The 15,467-nt window shown below is 39.0% G+C and overlaps 1 protein-coding gene across 9 annotated transcripts in view; it reads left to right on the top strand.

Annotated features, from left to right (window-relative positions):
• Window positions 1-15,467, top strand: part of Dgkb (diacylglycerol kinase beta) — a 638,911-nt gene that overhangs the window by 185,532 nt on the left and 437,912 nt on the right. For all 9 annotated transcript variants that reach the window (XM_048415746.3, XM_085697733.2, XM_085697732.2 and 6 more), the window contains 2 exons: window positions 4,772-4,891; window positions 13,943-14,060. In XM_048415746.3, the coding sequence (XP_048271703.2) occupies window positions 4,772-4,891; window positions 13,943-14,060 (238 nt within the window). The remainder of the gene's footprint in view (window positions 1-4,771; window positions 4,892-13,942; window positions 14,061-15,467) is intronic.

Raw genomic sequence — 15,467 nt, 5'->3', positions numbered from 1 at the left:
GTCTGAATATAGCAGTAGCACTTGTTTTTAAACGTTTGCGATTCAATTATCATGTCTAACCAGAAGCTCAGCTGATTCTGAATGGAATGATCGGTTGCACGTGATATTCTGAAGTTGCAGAAGTTGCAGTGACCTTGGCTTTCCTCCTCACAGTTATTATATTTGGAATAGCGAGGTTACATACATGGGGCTTAGTGGATGCTGCTGCTGGGCACTGCCAAGGTCCGTGCTACACAAGAGGCCGATGTGTTTATATCCCAGGGGCACTGTGCTGCTCCTGTGCACGTGGTATTTAGTGCCTGTAGCTATTGGAAGCACTGTTTTAGCTATCCCTTAGGTGGGCGAATGGAGACCCACATGTGTTGAAATTGCTTCCTCAAAATCTACAATGAGTTAACAACACAGTCAGGAAGTTTCTACCAACTTGTTTGAAGAAATCATGTTTAAGAAATATTTCTAAGAACCTAAAGATGCCTTATTATATATTGATTTATACTAAACCACAGCATCATAAAAGGTATTGAAATGTCCTTTAGGCCATTTAAATTTAGACATATATTTTGGGCGGGGAAATAGATGGAAGACAGTTGTCTGTTTTATTGTTGAAGCCTGTTAAGTTTATGAAGTGCCCATGAAGAAAATGATTCAGTTTTATTTAAAAGACCTGCTCAGCATGTGAATCAGGGAGGCTCATTTGTCAATCAGCACTCACACTTCTACAGTTTCTGCCACGGTAAAGATAAGACTCTGAGGCCAAAGCTCACACTGCCTTCCCTGTCTGTCTTAACCAAAGGCAGGGCAGACCTCATTCCTGTGCCAAACGGAACCATTCTTACCACATTTGAGACTCCTCCTGTTTTGATGCAACTGTATTTCAGTTTCACTGGGTTAGTGGTGGAAATTTGCCGGCTGTGTTCATAGCAATAAACACTGTCACTCTCGATTTAGTTTGTCTATGGAATTCAAAAAATTGTTAAACTGTGCATTTAATTTATTGAAGGATTTATCTTAATAGTCTCCTGGAATCACAGGGTTCATTAGAAGTTCTGTTGTTCCATTTGATCAGAAAAAAACAACTAAACTAGCATTTTCCTACCTGTTTAATTTTCTGTCCATGAGAAATGTTCATCTATCAGTAAAGTAATCTTATCCTCGTGGGAGCAAGTGTGTGTGTGTGTGGGGGGGGTCTATTTCCTATCAATACCAACCTCCAAGAAAATACAGGTTTCGGTGTCTATTCTGCACCAAAGTGAGATGTAGGTGTTTTTTTCTGTTGTTGCTGTTGTTTTGTTGTTGTTTTGTTTTGTTTTTCAGACAGGGTTTCTCTGTGTAGCCCTAGCTGTCCTGTAACTAGCTCTTGTAGACCAGGTTGGCCTCAAACTCAGAGATCCTCCTACCTCTGCCTCCTGATTGCTGGGATTAAAGGTGTTCATCACCACCGCCCAGCTGAAATACGGGTGTTTCAAAGGAGGCAACAAAACAGGTGGTGACTGAACAGTTGTCTATGACTGATACCAACTAGATATTGCAAATAAAAACTACAGCAACATTTATGCTCAGTAATTCTGAAATGCTGGGCTCCCACAGGGACAGCTCCAATAGTGGACAGTTAGGGAAACAACCTGACTTTGACCACATGTTTGCTTCCGGAGCTCACCACCTGATCTCTCCTACGTCCTCAACAATGGCTCTTTTTCTGTTAACGTTCATCGACTCTTTGTATTTCTGCACAAATAGAGAAAGGAGAAGAGGAGGTGGTAGAAACCAATAGGAAGACCATCATGTCTTGGAAAGAACCTTTGTTAAATGAATCCAGGTCCTAACGCTGGATTTACTAAGCATACATTATTAAAGATTGAGGCTGTGTATAGTGGTTTATTGTTTCAGTACTCTGGTATTGAAGAAGATGACTCATTTGGTCAACTTGAACTAATTACAGAGACCATGCACTACAAAGGCAATAAATAAACAAACAAACAAACAAATAAATAAACAAACCAGCCACAGGGTTTGTGAGACAGCTCTCACCATGCTTTGTTCTTTCCTTGTTCGTGCTTTGACAGGATTAAGTAGAGCTTTTTTGGGGGTCAGCCCCAATCCCCTCCCAGTGTTCAGAGAGGAAATCAGCAAAAGGCTCAGCAAAGTCTCCATGCTTCTCTGATTCAGTTCCTTTATTGTTCTGCCGTTCTGCAAATATTCCAGTTTATATACACACACAATCAGCAATTCTCTGGTAATAGTGAGGTTACAAGACTTGAATTTCTCAGGGCCACATAACAGATAAGAGCTGCACAAAGCTGTGATGTCAGTTTTCTTCAGGGCTCCAGGGAGGCGTGGCTTTTAAAACTACTAGGCAACACTTAGAGGCAGAAAGTTGGTTTAGAGAGCTTTAAATTCTAAGAAGGGCAGGGGAATTCATACACTACACTCCTAAGTATGATTAATTAGACTAGAGCTTTATGATTGATAAATGTAGATGAAGAGAGGGAGGGAGACACCGCCAGAGCTGTGGAGCCTGGGATGGCCTCAGGGTAGCCATGCGACTGGTATAAACTGGGGAAGGAGGCTCGCTAACCTGGTCCACGTTAACGTTTTTTTGCCAATGATAGCAAGCTAAAGAGGACCTCTCAGATCTACGAATTACATCTATCACCCTAAGCGGTTAGAACAAGGGGAACTTATGGCTACATAGTACAATATCCAGGTCCTGATGATTTCAGGCTGACCATGTCAAATGGCGGTGTTTGTTCCCACGTTGCCCATGGGAAAAGAATTACTTTCTCTGGAACTGGCTAAATGATCAATGGCTTCTTCCTGTTGTCTCTCGGGGTTAAGAAACAGATTAGAATACTCTACCAATTCGTCAGGGTGAGTGTAGGTGCAGAGTATTAGTAGTGTTTTAGAGTCAGAGCAGGGGTTATCTGAGGTTGCAATTTCCCAAACCAGCTGCGGGTGAATTTGGGACACCCAGTAGCCTTATCAGGAAGCACTATGAATCAACAATCCTAGTGCCGTATCCCTATCTTGGAAGGTCGCAAATGTGATCTACTTGGAAGATTCCTCTCGTGGCCAAATGTCCTGCCAATAAAGATTATTGCAGAGAGCTGGCTTCTAAGTTTATCTCAGGGAATGGAGCAGAGATTTGACTGTGGGAACAAAGGTTTTTGATGGTGTGACTTTCTCACCTGGGTTCCACAGTGTGGAGAGAAGTTACCCACTATACATGGAAACATTGCGTGCACTCGGGAAAAATGGTGCCCAATAATTTAATGCACCGCTGAATCTTTTGGGACGAGTCCCACTTAGAGAAGGGGAGTGCAATGGCTTCACAAAAATTATGCGGTAAGAACAGGTGCTTTTTTAAAGGCGGAAGTACCAGCATCCGCCTCAATCAGAATCCAGCCATTCTGGTGGGCTGTCCTAATTTGTCAACTGAAATCTCACTGCATAATCCTGCAGACCACAGCACAGGTTCCCACAATTTACTCTAGTGTTGCCTCAAAGTCCATCTTCCTGCCCCCAGCCCCTGAGTGCTGCCCTCTCAGGTGTGTGCCATCACAAGCTTACTTCTCCTACTAGGTCATCTCTACTCAGCCCTTGACTTACTCCCACGAAGCTCAACATTTTAACCAGATCCTATGCCATTTTATCAAGTTCTAAATCTTTTTCCTTTTATTTTGAAGATATGAAATAATGATGGGGGTGTGTGCCCTGCTCTGCAAAGTCTTCTCCATCCAGTAGAGCCTTGTGTTGCGAAGATGGAAAGCAATCTGACAGAAGACACCAAGCAACCAAGCAGAATGCTAGGGACATACTCCTTAGACTCCCATATCAATGACCAAATTATAGCATCTTTTTACATTTTTATTCTCTAGCTGCTTGGATGTATTTTTTCCAAACTGATTAAAATGCCCATATTATATAAAAACTATATATTCCTTGTTCTTCACGATACTACCATATTTACCTTCCTGATTTTCCTAGGTTGGAAGCCTGTTGACTGATGTTGGAAGTCCTTCACAGCTACCAAGGATAGCATAATTAGAACTTGTATATAATTTATATTAATAATCACTCAAACACCACATAGAACTTCCTGTGTACACCAGAGCTCTTTAACGTTTAACACATCATCTCATTATATCTCTGAATTTTTGAACTACCTTTGAAATAAGTATCCACATTATCACCACACTATAAAGAGGCAACTGTATCCTAGTCACACACTGTTGGACATTACTTACAAGGTGTCTTCAAAGAACTCCAATCAAATATGATCAAGTCATTAAGTTTTAGCTTGTTAAATTGTTATAGGCAATTAAGAACAACTTAATTCCCTCACCCATTACTACTTAGCAAAGAATTATTCGAGCTCTTTGCCATGATGTTAATTTGTCCAGACACTTTCTGGCATATATATGAACTTGAAAAGTGATCTCAAGGAAGTAATCAGAGACTACTTTCATCCTTAAATTAAAAGTACCTTTTAATTTTCACTGTGCTGCTGTTCCTTTGTAAAAAAAAAAGTTTAAAAGATGAATATTGTTCTTAAACGTTGAGCATCAAGGAAAGTCTTCTTCTAGAAATTATAGTCAAGTCAAGTCTCTTCCCAATAACAGGATTAATATTTTATTTACAGACATATTTTCTCTATTTTCACTCAGTTTCTAGTCACAATATGATATAATCAATTGGAGGCAATTGTCTGTTAAAGTATAAGGATTTAAAAAAAAATCAGTTCTTTGAATATTTTCCCATCTCTTTTTTCCAGATCCTCCATGAAATGATGGAAGAAATTGACTATGACCGCGATGGGACCGTGTCTCTGGAGGAGTGGATTCAAGGAGGAATGACCACCATCCCGCTTCTCGTCCTGTTGGGCTTGGAAAATGTAAGCCTGTTCACTGGGGAGGGTGTGTGGGAGGTGCTGAGGGGCGCTTTGGCAACATTTGATCATCAGTCAGCTGGGGTGTTTTCTACCATTCAGCGTGTAGTGAGTTTCTCAACTTCTAATAATTCCACTGTGTGATTTTGTGCAGCACAAATTCATGTAAAAGTGTTGTGCATATATATATATATATATGAAATATGAATGGGATTATATTTTAGGAATATATGCAGACATAGGAAGACATAAATGGTCTTCAAGATTGGAATTTGTCTAATTTCCATTTTGATACCACAATTCTTTTGCTGTCTCTCTCATCTTGTTCTTCAGAAGATCCATGATTTCAGACATGGCCAGAGGAAAGCTGAAATATATATGGGAATTATCATTAGAATAGTTTATTAAAAGTAGATGGTATTGTACAATTCTATTTTTTGTTTTTTTGTTTTTTTTTTTTTTTACATATTTGCTCATTTTGAAGGTTTAGGGATTACCTCAGTGATGAAGCCATTGCCTGGACCTAGTCTACTGCATTGTGAATAAGGAAAAGAAACAGAAAGATTCAAAAGAAAAAAAGAAACCCACGCAAGAAATTAGCATATTCATTAACCTTTAAAATTGATTTAGAAGTGTTTTTTTAACTTTGTATGCTATGCATAATCTCAAAGTTTTAGTTGTAATTTGTCATTCGTTGCATCGTATTCTATAAGCATTGTGAGGAAAGCAGAGCAGGTTAACAAGGAAAACAAGAAAATGGCAGTTGTAAGGTTTACTGCAGTAGAGTGCAGTTGTCAGGCCTTTTAGGTTAGGACCTTTCAAAAATACCTCTTTCCCAGAAATGAACCTCACAATTTCAAAGCCAAAATTTGGATATTATAAGTGGAAGTGATCATGCAAAAGGAAGGAGGGGAGGTGTGGGATGTGTGAGGGTTGTGTGAGCGTTGTGTGGTGTCTGGGGTTGGTACCGTCTCACAGTAGGATAGCACCTACCTAGCCACCTTAGGCCTAGACTTCCACCTTGTGCTCCACAGAGAGAAAATTGAACAAAAGCAGGGGGTTAGCTAACATGGAAAGAGGGAAAAAAAAAGTAACAGGATTATTTTATTTGGAAGTAATTGTCTATCAATTTTTAAATGTTATCTTACATAAATACTTTGTAAAATTATAAAACATAGCATTATTTAACTATAGATCTATAAAAGTTAGATCAATGTTTTTAAAGCAACAGGATAACTCATTTTAGTGTGACGTAGCTGGATGGCAATCTTCTGATTTTAATATCATAGCAGTTAGTTATAAGCATCTTATGTTATAACTGCATTTTAAAATTAGTGCTTTATGTTTTGAGTGTAAAAGGATTGTTTAGAATTTAACAGGATAAAACTATTTGGGAGTGGTTTTTGAAGTCATCGGGACTGGGTTCCCAATTATAGCCACTAGATGGCAGGACGACATTGCTTAATAGGAAAGGAGAATTTTTTTTTTATTTAAATGTAGGATTGAATATATTTTCACTGCAAAGAACCGTTCTAAACGAAGAATTTTACTTCTTTTAGGTTTTTTATTAACAAATAATGCAACAATCTAAAATCAATTTCAATAAAATAATAACCCCTGTAAAACGTAATCACCATAAACAGTATCTTCTAATGAGAGATCACTCCTAAGCAAAACCAGCAGACTCGAGTCATTGCTTTTAGGAACTGAAACTTACTGCCTTGCTGTGGGAAGGTGGGTAGATACAACGTTATCACTCACAGAGGACTCGATTCATGACACTGTATGTCCCCTCCACATCACACATCCCCCCGTTTTTTGGCTTTTAAATTGGGAATCAGGGTGCTTCAACTTGAAATTGGTCGCTCATGTGAAGTCTGCTTTGTTAAATTGTCCTATATATCCGTGCATATTGTCAGCTATGTTGATATATGTAAGGGAGTTGATTCGAATTGACCGCGTGCTAGATGTCATCGTGTATGTGAAAGCGACTTCAGCGTCATAGCCAAATCGGCCTGGCAAGAGCGGCATCCTGGGAGAGCACGGTTATAAGGGAAAGCACAGCCCTCGACGACGTCACCGCACTTCCGTGTTTCTGTCAGTCCAGGGGCTTCCCCATTTTCCAGAGTGCTTCCAAAATCAGAAACGTCCTTCCTCGGGACCTGATGTTCCCTAAATGACTATAAAGTGGCTGCTGTTTTTTTTTTTTTTTTTTTTCCCCCTGTCCATGAGTTTCTACAAACTCACATAGTTCAAAATAAACTAACCAGAAAAGGACGAAGTATTGAAGTATTGAAGTCCTTTATTTATGCCTGAGAGTTGTACCCTCCTTCTTCAGGATTCAGACCATTGGATAACGTTTAGAGGTTTTGTTTGTTTGTTTTGTTTTGTTTTCTGGGGTAACATTTTTGCTTAAATTTTATATAACTCAGCTTTAAAACAAATAAATCAAAGCAAAACAAACAAATAAAAAAACACTGAAAGTCATGTTTTCCCAGGCCATTGGTATACAGGACTTGCCTGAAATGGTTAATAAGAATAAGTTTCATCTCCACTTTTTTTTTTTTTTAACCTCAAATTTAGAAAACAAAGATCTATTTGTTACATACTGGAGAGGCCCACCTTCACTCTGCCATTTCAGAATAGCATCCTTGTGAAATCTTGATAGACATTCAGCTTCTCTGCGTAGGTTTTAAGGCTTTGACCAAGGTGGGGAGGAACACGGAGCACTGACCTGAGGGATGTACGTGATCTCAAACATGGCTCGGACAGAACTTGGCACCACTCATGAGGAGAAGACAACACTGATTCCCAGCCTCGTTTTCCAGGTCCATTTTCCTGACAGCCCCACAAGTGCTGTGTGTGCCTTTATTCCCCCAAGCCCCGGAAGCTAATTTAACACCAACACACTTCATGAGTCACCCAGAAGTACAAGAGGTGCCCCCAGTGGAAGGAGGCTCACGGGTTTGTGACATGACCGACCACAGCTAACCAGTGTCAGTGAATAAAACCGCCACTCTCTGCTAGGAGTTATTGTGTCTCTAGAGACTAGAAACTGACTTTAAAGGACATTATGTCGTTTAGATACCAGGGCCAAAGATCTTTATCTAAACTCCCCTCTATGATGTGATAAGATAAAAAGCAATCACGATTCTTGTATAAATGATTGACCAAAGCTGTGGTTTAATAAAACTTTATTTCTAAAAGCAAATTGCGAGGCAGATTTAACCAGTGCCGAGGTTTGTCGGATTCTGATCTGTTCTGTCACTGTTTTGTTTGTTTTATTTGTAAGGTCTCATGCTGCAGTTCAGACCTGCCTCAAACTTAAGAAGATCGTCTTCCCTCGGGCCCTTGAGTGCTTTAGTACTGCAGGTGTGAATCACTAGGCCCATCACTCTGATTTTCCAACTTACAAACAAAAAGAATGTCCATTAACTTTCCATTAGTCTTGAGAAGTGGAGAAAGGTGTCTAAGTGTATGAACACTGTAACAACCGGACAACTACAGCAAGATGCCACGAGTAACAGGAAAACCAGAACAGGAGTAGAGCTACCTTCAGCCTGCTAGTCAACTTAGTTTTCATTAACTGACAGCCTAGTTTATGATAGGCATTTAGTCTCTCAAGAAATATGAAGAGAAACAGTACTAACAGTCTGTTCTTTGCTGACTCTTCAAAGGTTAAGCATTCAATCCTTCAGATGCAAGAGATAATAATGCTTCAATTCTGAAATCTATAGTCTTAACATTATAATAACATACACCTTTTAATCATTAAGAGTTTTCATTATCTTGTCATGCAATAATACGACCTATCTAAACCGTTATTTGCTTGAAATAAGAAACTTTAACTCCTCTTAAGAAATAATTTTGTTTTAGCCAGACGAGATGGCACAGGCCTTTAAACCCAGCACTCAGAAGGCAGAGTGAGACCTTCAGTGAGTTTGAGGCTAGCTTGCTTTACAAAGAGAGTTCCAGATCAGGCAGGGCTATACAGTGAGAGCCTGTCTCATTCCCCCCAAAAAACAAAAAACAAAACCAACAACAAACAAAAAATAAAAACAGACAGAATAAATGTATTTTATTTTAAATTTATTCTTTAAGAATTTCATACCTATATGCAGCAAAAGGTGATCATATCCCTCCCCCTGTGCCACCCCCAATTTTCACCTATGTTTCCACTTAGAGCAACCCATATATACATGGGAATAGGGCCACTCATTGGAGCATGGGTCACAAGCCAGCGGTCACAGTCCCGAAGAATGATTCTCTCTCCTTAGTACAGTGGTTCTCAACCTGTGGGTTATGACCTCTTTGTCATCTAAGACACAGATCATTGCGTTATGACTCATATGAGTAGCAAAATTACAGTTATGAAGTAGTAGTAAAAATGATTTTATGGCTGGATGTTACCACAGCATGAGGGACTGTGTTAAAGGGTCACAGCATTAGGAAAGTTGAGAAGCACTGCCTTAGCAGATGTTGGCCGCCAAGAGCATTCCAGTCAAGGAGTAGATCTCAGGAGCCTCTGTCCTCCATACCTGAATTTTGGCTGACTTGACATGTGTGGATCTTGGACAAACAGGTACATGTGCTGTGCATTTCTGAGTGCATTGTGCATGTCCAGAAGACAGCATCTCCAGCCTCATCTACCAGCTGTTTCCACTTCCTCTACCTCACTGATGCTCTGTCAGCCTTGGCATGGCAAGGATGAAGATGTCCCATCTGGGCCTGAGCACATTAGTCACTTATTCCCAACACTGACTGGTTATTAGTCTCTACATTGGCTGCTGCCTACTTCGTAGTGTCTCTGACAGTGGTTTCAGGCAATCTTGCTGGACAGGTACACACATAGACATTTAGAAGGCAGTCTCCCTGCATGACCATTTAGCAAAATAGACATAGATAGAAGCACTTCAATTTTCTGATTATATAAGATGTGGCCAGGTTTAACCTAAGCTGTATTTGAATGGAATGCTCATCTCACTACATGGCTTCAAAGAAATATGGTGTTTAGTTTTTATATGGAATATACACAGTGGATTAGATTAGGAAGGTCTAAGGGCACATTTTTCTTCATAGTTTTGCTTGAACGAATAGCAAAGAAGGGATTTCTTCCCTGGTGAGATTTATGAGCGACAGACAGTGATGTGCTTTGATTAAACTAAATCATATTTGGAAAAAAACCTGATATTCACATTTCAATTAAAAATTTTAACTTTGTTAGGAATGTCTTTCTATCTATACATGGATCAATCTGTTAAGGAGTTGCAAAACCAGACAAAATCTAGGATTCAATGACAGATTATTGAAGGAAAGCTATTATATTATTACACAGTATGATATGGCACACACTTTGATTTGAGTCCTCTGGATGACTGGGTCCTGTTCTTCCAGGAAGTACAGTCTGAAAACTAGCAACCAAATTCTGACTCTACCCAGATGTTAATATATCTTCTTGAGTTCTTTTCACCCAGACTTAGTGAAGTCCAACTTTTTGTCAAAGAGAACAGATTTTATTATAGTGATACAACTTAGAGATAGTGGACAAAATGTACAAGACACCATAATGGTCTTATCTAACAACGGAAGTAACGTGCAGCATGCAATCTTCTATGTGTTCAGGGAACTTGGTGAGATGTGCGATTGGGGAGATTTGGCCTGGGATGTCTGTAAAATATCTCTTTAGAGTCTTTTGAAAATTATTACCATTTAGAGTGGCCCTAATTCATTTGAACAGTGTCTATGTCCTGAGAAAAACTAAGAAAAAAAAAAACCCGAAATTTTCAAAAAATGTAGAACAAACAGGCAAATAACAGCAAAATCAAAGGGCATTCCTTTTTTATTTTTCCCACATCTGTCTGACTTTTAGAGAACTGAAGGTTGAGGAACGTCTGAGAGTCCTTCCTTTGGTGGGCTTCTCCAGGGATCAATGAACAGTCGTCCCTGGCATAGGCGTAGAACAGTCCTATGTCTAGTATAGGGAAGAGGGGAGAAAAAGCAAAATTTTATGAAATAAAGTACAGTGGACCTAGGAAGATCCTTTTCAATTATTTAGGCTGAAGCATTTGGATGTTCTACAATTCAACCCTCTGATGGTAATAATATTTGCTGTTTATATAACACCAGTCTTCAGGGAGCTAAATTAACTTCACAGGTATTGTATAATGAAACCTCACACTATGGCCTAAGAAGGGAAAGTGGGTGCCCTCATTTTATCAGACAGGGAGGTAGTAAGGAAAGTGAGACAGTATCTTCACATTTTCATCATGGGCCAGAATTCAGGCATTTCAGATTCTGTGCTCATTCTTTTTTTAAAAAAAATGCCAATTCCTTTCGTGATAATAAATATTTATTTGCTATAAAAGCATTAATAGGAATACATTCTTCTGATAGGATGAGATGGATTCTCTCTCAACTACCAAGTTTACAATCTAAATAAGACAAGACAAGACACGAAAATCCAGAGAGCCTAGGTGCAATTTGCACTACGAGAAAGAGTTGGCTCTTGGTTCCAATTTCTCCTCTGAAAGAAGCCACATACATATTTCATCGCTGGCCTATTGGGGCAGTGCATCGGGCTAAGAGTTATAAAGCTATTTAATTTTTTTGGTAATTCATTTTATGCCTGGGTAATAGATTTGTGCATCACTTGCAGCCTGTAGCATGGCTAAGTGTTCTGATTGACAGAACACCCACGTTCAGACTTGTTTATTTTTTGATAAGGAAAATGCCAGCTAACTTCGTCCATATGTGCTCTCCAACAGGATGAGGCTTATTCACATGGAATGGCCAGTCGCTTAAAATGAAATGACAGGGAGGACAAAAACAGAAAAACATATGAAAATTAGAATGTTTCCTCTCTCCTCTTACTTGAAAATGTCTTAAAGCAATGTGCTGCTACTTTCAAAGATTATCAAAAATCAACAGTATCACAGCAATACTTTTAGATCAAGATGCTTGATTCTTTTAATGTGATGGAAATAAAAATACAGATTATAAAATATAGCAAAGATAAACATTTATTATCCTGTTTAGATTCTAGAGCTATTAAGATTATGGTGACATATTCAAACCAGTCCTGGACTCAGAAATAACTATGATGCTTATTTTTTAAATTATCTAGAAAAATACTCAAAATTCTCTCTCCTGATGTGGGCTCCATGATAATCGTCCACATCCTCTCAGAACTGCATTTGTTGAGAGCTTCCCAGTCCCTTATCCAAAAGACAAATTTGAATATTGATGAGCAGTTGGGAAAGGTCTGATATTAACCTGGTGGTGAAGGTAATGGATCAGCTCTCTGCATTTTTCCAGTACCAGAGAACATGAGACTCCCCGAGCCAGACACAGTTGACTTAATTACTTACAGCAAACCAAGGAATAGGCATTTCGCAGCTCAGTTGGCTTGCCTTTTTCCCTTCCTGTAAGGAGATTAAGGGATGTGAGCCAACTAAATGCAGCACTCAGCTCAGAGCCTAGTCCCTTGGATTGGGAAACCAAGTATCTATGTAGGACGGAACTCTGTTCAGCCTGTCATCATTAGCAAGGACAGAGCCTGTTCTCACCTCTGGAGAGAGTTGCTTCTCTATTGTGCAAGGTATTGGGCAGTCACTTGTGTTTGAAATGTCTTCCTGGGACAAAAACAAGGCAGTGCTTCTGTCTTCAAAACTTGAAAATATTCAAGGGGCCCATCGACAAGTACCTACCAGGAAGCATTTTCATTAATGCTTCAACTTGTGATGCAAATTTGACATTTCTCATTCTAATGTGAGAATTAGTTACTCCGGATTTATGGATATTATAAATTAGTGTCCTAGCTCTCACTGTGGTAAGAGAGAGTAGTTACAAACATTATTATTAATATTTTATTATTAATAAAAATGCCTGTGTTATCTCTTTATAGATTCCCAATACAGCATACACACTTAGATATTAGTTGGGGACTCAGTGGAAAAATATGTATTCTTGATAACTTGAGAAATTATGAATTATGTCACTGTTGATCGAATATCTGTCAAAATTCCAAAATTCAGTTTCACTCAAATTGGAGAATGAGATATGAAGGGTATGTAATAATACACAAAATGATGGTGATAAATGATGGTAACATGATACTTTCATGTAATATTTTGTAGCTTTTGTAGGAACTTAAATATGGAGTAGCATCCTGTAATTTGTGTTATTTTAATCTTGAGCAATATATTAAAATGTTGTATACTTAGCATAGTAAAACAATATAGCACTTTTCTTTACTAAAATTGTGAATTAATGTAAACATGGGGTTTATTGTGACATGCAACTACCACGATTGTTGTAAAAGTAATAATAATATTTATGCTTTTACCATCTTTCATTATGGAGAAAAATAAATCACTATTTTACAAGACAGGTAAAGGAGTGGTTATATAATTCCGCCTTTGGCCTCTTCATCAGCATTAGTATTTAATGTAGAATATATTATAAAAGTTTACCTTCGGGAATACAAAATACATTCTTTAAGATTACCTTAGAGATCTGCAGGTGAGGCCCTAGAATCACCATGTCTGATTTGTAAGCATTGCATTTTGATCCCCGTTTTTCATTCGTTACAAAACCTGATTTCATTCTGAATTCTGTTTTTCCCAACAAAAAGGTGAATTAGCCATCTCTACATGTTTCCACTTCCCGGGCTTGCACTAGATCTTTCTCTTTATTCATTTGTTTGTCGAATTGGGTGCTAACTATGAGTTACTCAAAGGCGAAGCAGGCACGCCCTGTGTTCAGCAGGAGTTCTGTTTGGCAGGTCATTGCGGTGGCCGTCGGAAACGCTGTTATGCTGTTGACATCAGACAAGATTTCATGGGTTGTTACACCATCTCAGAGCCGTTGGTGGTGTCTCATCCGGCTAGGGCATGCCTGTTTTTCCAGTGTCTCAGTGGTGATCTTGTAAAGTAGGGAGTAGAGATGAGGGAACAGATTGTCTTCAGACGCTGCGGTCCAGCCTGAGCTTTATTGGCACTTGCAGATTCTACTGTTTATTTCATTAAGTGGAATCTGTTTCTCTCCCATCCTGTGCAGAATGTGAAGGATGATGGACAGCATGTGTGGCGACTCAAGCACTTTAACAAGCCTGCGTACTGCAATCTCTGCCTGAACATGCTGATCGGTGTGGGGAAGCAGGGCCTCTGCTGCTCCTGTGAGTACATGGACTCTCCCTGAAGACATCTTCACCTTGCCTGGGGGAAAACTGAGCGCATGCAAGCACCCTGTTTGTGTGACATATCCCAAACCATGATGCTTATAATGTGTATTTTCCTGTAGTTCCTCTATGCCCAAGTCTCCGACAAAATTCCTTTCAGAAGAAATTAATGCTACCTTCCAACTTCTTAGACATCTCTCTCTGTTGTAGTTCAATTTTCATGTTTCTCATCTCTCCTTGGTTAGACATCTTTCACTGGTTTTTCTTACTTACATCTTATTTATATTTTACCCCTTAAGTTAACCACTTTAAATTTAATTAGCTTTTTATGTCTTAAATAAAAGACTTAGATGAAGTGAACAGAAACGTATTTTGTTCATTCAAGTTATCAAACAATTGCAGCTTCAAGTCTTGCATGTCTTATTCTCTCTCTCTCTCTCTTTCTCTCTCTCTCTCTCTCTCTCTCTCTCTCTGTGTGTGTGTGTGTGTGTGTCTCCCCCTCTGTGTGTGTGTGAGTGTGAGTGTGTGTGTATGTGTGTGTTTTTCCATGTGTGAGCTTATGTTTATGTGGAAGTCCATGGCTGACTTCTGCAGTTTCTTGAACCTTACGTACTGACTCAGATTCTCCTGGTGACCCACATCTAAGTAGTTCAGCTAACCACTCTGCTCCTGGGAGACTGTCTCCACCACCTGTATGAGACAAATGGTCTGTTTAAAAGTGAATTCTTAGGGTCTGTACTCTAGTCTTTGTGTGGCAAGTCGTGCACATGCTGAACCATTTCCCCGACTCCCAGACACATTATGCTTACATAGAGAAAAGTCATCATCTGCTTTCCATGGCTGCAGGGACAGAAGGCATCACAAGCCATTTTGTTTTCATTTCAGCCCCCTTGTCTGATAAGATTAATTTTATTCTAATAAATCCACACAACCAGTTAGAGATTTGCTAAGAGAGTGAATGTGTATATCAGTGTTAGTTAATTCATAAGTTGTTTATTATCTATTTAATTTATTGCATTGTTACCTGAAAATAAAATTGATATTCTCTGAGGTAGGAATGAAGTTCTCCATTGATCCAACAGGTCAGCCACCTTCCTTTTTGTGTTGTGTTATGCTTCAGAAATTTATTTCTATAGGTGCATTATTTGACATTAAAAAATCTACATTTAGTGTATATAATTTCTAAAGCACTAAGATTTCTTAAGTTTGCATAACACACTGTCACATTTCACATAAGAGGAACATTTCTGTTGGTCACTGTGGAATATTCAGATGTGCTAGAACTTTCTCCATGTCCAAAAACATAACAAAAAAGCAAGCAAATCCCCTGTTTTAGAACTTCTATAACTTCTTAAGGGGGGGGTGAACATTTTAGGGCAGATTTGATTGACTTAAAGAAGATAA

This window comes from Myodes glareolus, chromosome 11 (assembly GCF_982192425.1).
Source record: "Myodes glareolus chromosome 11, mMyoGla1.1, whole genome shotgun sequence".
Lineage (NCBI taxonomy): Eukaryota > Metazoa > Chordata > Mammalia > Rodentia > Cricetidae > Myodes > Myodes glareolus.
The sequence above is the reverse complement of the archived record's forward strand: the minus strand, read 5'-3'. Positions and strand labels throughout refer to the sequence as shown.